General features: G+C 51.9%; 1 protein-coding gene across 8 annotated transcripts in view; it reads right to left on the reverse strand.

The window, feature by feature from the left end:
- Positions 1 to 2,982, reverse strand: part of SRSF2 (serine and arginine rich splicing factor 2) — a 3,766-nt gene extending 784 nt beyond the window's left edge. The window contains exons 1-5 of one of the 8 annotated variants that reach the window (XR_001331736.2): positions 2,788 to 2,982; positions 2,244 to 2,652; positions 1,382 to 1,692; positions 923 to 1,026; positions 1 to 268 (exon numbers count right to left, since the gene is read on the reverse strand). The exon at positions 1 to 268 is cut by the window's left edge and continues 784 nt beyond it. Coding sequence is in view for 3 of the 8 variants with exons in the window: in XM_088065464.1 (XP_087921590.1) it covers positions 1,389 to 1,692; positions 2,244 to 2,605 (666 nt within the window). In the remaining 5 variants the exon portion in view is untranslated. Of the gene's footprint in view, positions 1,693 to 2,243; positions 2,653 to 2,787 lie in introns of all 8 variants that reach the window. The other 7 variants (XR_015774333.1, XR_015774331.1, XR_001331737.2 and 4 more) reach the window with 7 other exon arrangements.
- Between the last annotated feature and the right edge of the window lie 349 nt (positions 2,983 to 3,331).

Genomic DNA, 3,331 nt, shown 5'->3' on the forward strand with positions numbered 1-3,331 from the left:
TCAAATATCCAAGCCAATAATGAAATCGGTAGTCGTTCACTTCACTAAATTACAAGAAATTTGAATAACAGCAACAAAATGGCACATAAAATGTAAAATCTGCCACTTGAGGCGCAACTTAAACAAGTAAAAAGTTAGACAAAATGTTACAAAATAACCTTTTCAACAGCTGGTTGCACGGCCAGGGTCTCTCCAATGGGCTGAAGACTCAAGCGATCTTTTCCCCCCAAAGGCGTCCTTTATCTGGGTTCTCATTTAGCTGAAGCATCTAGGTTTGAAGAGAGAAAAGTTCAGCCGGGTTTCTACCTTGTCTATTTTGGGTGTGGATGACTTCAGTGATACTTCTAGTTGTGTTTCAACTGGCTTTGCCTAATTTATTTAAATTTTAGAAATTTCCACAGTGTTCCACCTCCCCCCGTGTGTTGCTTTACTTCGGAGGCCAAATGTAAGGTTCGGTCAAAATATTTAGTTACAAAGGAGAATAAGCACCAGGCTGTAGATCAAGCCACCATTAACTTCAATTCAGCCTGTTCAACAGTCAATTATTCAGAGTTCTATAAAAGTTACAAAACTAACACTTTTTCATAAAGAATTAACTAAGCTCTAATTAGCATTCAAAACCGAAAATGTGACTAATTTTGCTACAATTATCTAACTCCAGAGCTAGCTCAGGCCCTTTCCTTTTAAAAAACAGGACCAAACAATTTGAAGGGTTAAAGACACACTATCCTTTCCCCACCCGGTGTATCCTTAGATGCCTCTTCAAGATGTCGACTTGAGGAAAAACTAGTTTCCGTGGTTTTCTCGTGCCAAGGAATTTGCCACTTTTCTAGGACAGTTATTACCTCCAGTCATTACAACGGCCACTGAACCGATCTTCCGTTCTAAAAGGATAGTGTATCTTTAACAGTGTAAGACAAACCTGCTCCAACACACGCCCACAGAAACTGGTCCCTGGAGGATCAGCCAAATCAGTTAAAATCTGCAATACTGGCCAATATTCTTTTAGCAAACAGGAGACCGCAGCTTTAAAGGGGAAAATGCAGATGTTGGATAAATACAGTAAGAAATAGTCATTTTCATAATAGGTTGCGTCTCATACAATATTTTATTAAAACCAAGGCATTAATCTTGCAATAAAACATTTTCTCTGTTTAAAAAAAAAAATCTCCGTAGAAAACCCTTCAGTAATTATTTCCCTAAATCAATAACCAAAAAAACACTGCTCAAGAAAAAAAAACAAACAAAACCAACAACTAACCATGTGCCCCACTAGGATTCACTTGGTTCAGGCTATTAATGTTCCAAGAACTACCCAACACCCCACCTAAGTGCTCTAATAAAGTAACATGCATCCTGTGCTGATCCCGAGGTACATTACCATGTTCCTAGGAGGATACAGCTCCTTCTTCTTCCGGAGACTTGGGAGGGCTCTTAGACCTGGATCTAGAGTTGGATTCCCTCTTTGAGGCAGGGGGAGGGCTTCTAGACCTGGACCGGGATCTTGACCTGGACCGGGATCTGGAGACAGATGAGGACTTTGACTTGGACCTCCTGGCAGACCTGGACTTGGAGGTGGACCGAGACCGAGAGCGTGTGCGAGACCGGGATTTGGATCGACTGTAGCGGGACCGACTGCGGGACCTAGAGCGGCTCCTGCTTCTAGATCGGCTGCGACGGCGTCTTCTAGGGCTAAAACATACCAGGAGAAAAAAGAAGAGGGAAAAAAAAAAAAAAGGCGCGTTAGAAGCTGCTCACGGGTGACGCACGGACAGGAGCGAGTGCTGCGGGACAGGGAAGGCGGAACAGGACGCACGTGGGCAAGAAAATGAGTTTTAGGAGGGCGCCATTGTTCAGAGCGAGTGGCCGGGGGCTAAGTCTACTACAGGGCGAAACCCTTCCATTCCGAGAGAACCCCACGTGCCTTTGCTAGCAAACTTCTAGTAAACCATCCCTTCCTCCTCCCAGCCCCGCCGCGAAACTCACTGGGAAAAGGACACAGAATCCCAGAATCGGTCCGGTTGGAAGGGGCAACAGTGGGTCATCCGGTCCAACCTCCCTGCTTAAGCAGGGTCGGCCTAGAGCACATGGCTCAACTCTGTGCCCATACGGTTCAGCGACGGAAACCCCACTACCTCTCTAGGCAACCAACATGAAAACAAACTAATCCCACTGCACAGGCGCACCGCGAAGGTTCATCTCATTTACTTCCCAAACTCCGTTGCTCGTTTCGCGGCGCTCACCTGCGGCTGCGGCGGCCGTAGCCGCTGCTGCTGTACCGGCGGGGCGGCGGCCCGCGGCGGCTGTGGTGCGAGTCGGGCGGGCGGCCGTAGCGGGCCATCTGCACGCGGAGCTCCCGGCCGTCCAGCACCGCCCCGTCCATCGCGTCCATCGCGTCCTCCGCGTCCCGCTTGTCGTGGAAGCGCACGAAGGCGAAGCCGCGGCTCTCCTTGGTGTAGCGGTCCCGGGGGATGTAGACGTCTCCCACGCGGCCGTACTTCTCAAAGACCCTCCGGAGGGTGTCCGGGGATGTGCGGTATGTCAGGTTGTCCACCTTGAGGGACGTCATGCCCTCCACATCAGGCGGCGGGCGGCCGTAGCTCATGGTGGGCAGAAGCCCCTGAGGGGCAGCGGCGGCCGAAGAGAATAAACCTGAGGGGTTGAAGGGAGTCAGCAGCCGGCGCGGCCCTGAGGGCGACGCGCCTCACACCGCAGGACGAATCTAAAAAGGAGGAAAGCTCCAGCACACAGGGGAAAGCCGCGGGGTCCGCAGGGAGCAGCACCCACCTCAGGGTCCGAGGGGCGGCCAGAGGCCGGAGCGAAGCGCCAGGAGCGGCCGCCCCGTCCCGCCGCGACGAGGAAATGAGGGGGAACCGCCCGCGCGCGCGGCTTAACGCCACAAAATGGCCGGCGGCGCCCCGGAAGAGAATGCGGCACCGCCCCGTCCGCCGCGCCGCGGGAGCGACCCCCGATCCCTTTTTCCTCCTTTCCCCCGAGGTGGTCCCGGAGGGAGCGCGGGGAATTCCTCTCTAAATTAATAATTCGCCCTGCGGTGGGAAAGTGGCTGTTAAAACGCCGCCGCTGTGACCCGGAAGGGCTCGATGGAGGCGGGGAAATTTTTGAACAATGTGTGTTGGAAACCGTAAAAAAGCCCCAAACAATAGCAATAACAATAAATAATAAAAAAAATAAATTAGGACAAAGCAGTGTGGGGGCGGGGAGGGAGAGGGGCAACAAACCCCGCCGCGGGAGAAAAAAGCGATGGTGAAGTGAATCGCTTGCGGCGCGGGCGGGCGGGGACGGTTTAAAATGGCGGACGCGGAGGGGAGAA

Source organism: Pseudopodoces humilis, chromosome 21 (assembly GCF_049639895.1).
Source record: "Pseudopodoces humilis isolate 2021_Gansu_Grassland_sample_001 chromosome 21, ASM4963989v1, whole genome shotgun sequence".
NCBI classification, from domain to species: Eukaryota; Metazoa; Chordata; class Aves; order Passeriformes; family Paridae; genus Pseudopodoces; species Pseudopodoces humilis.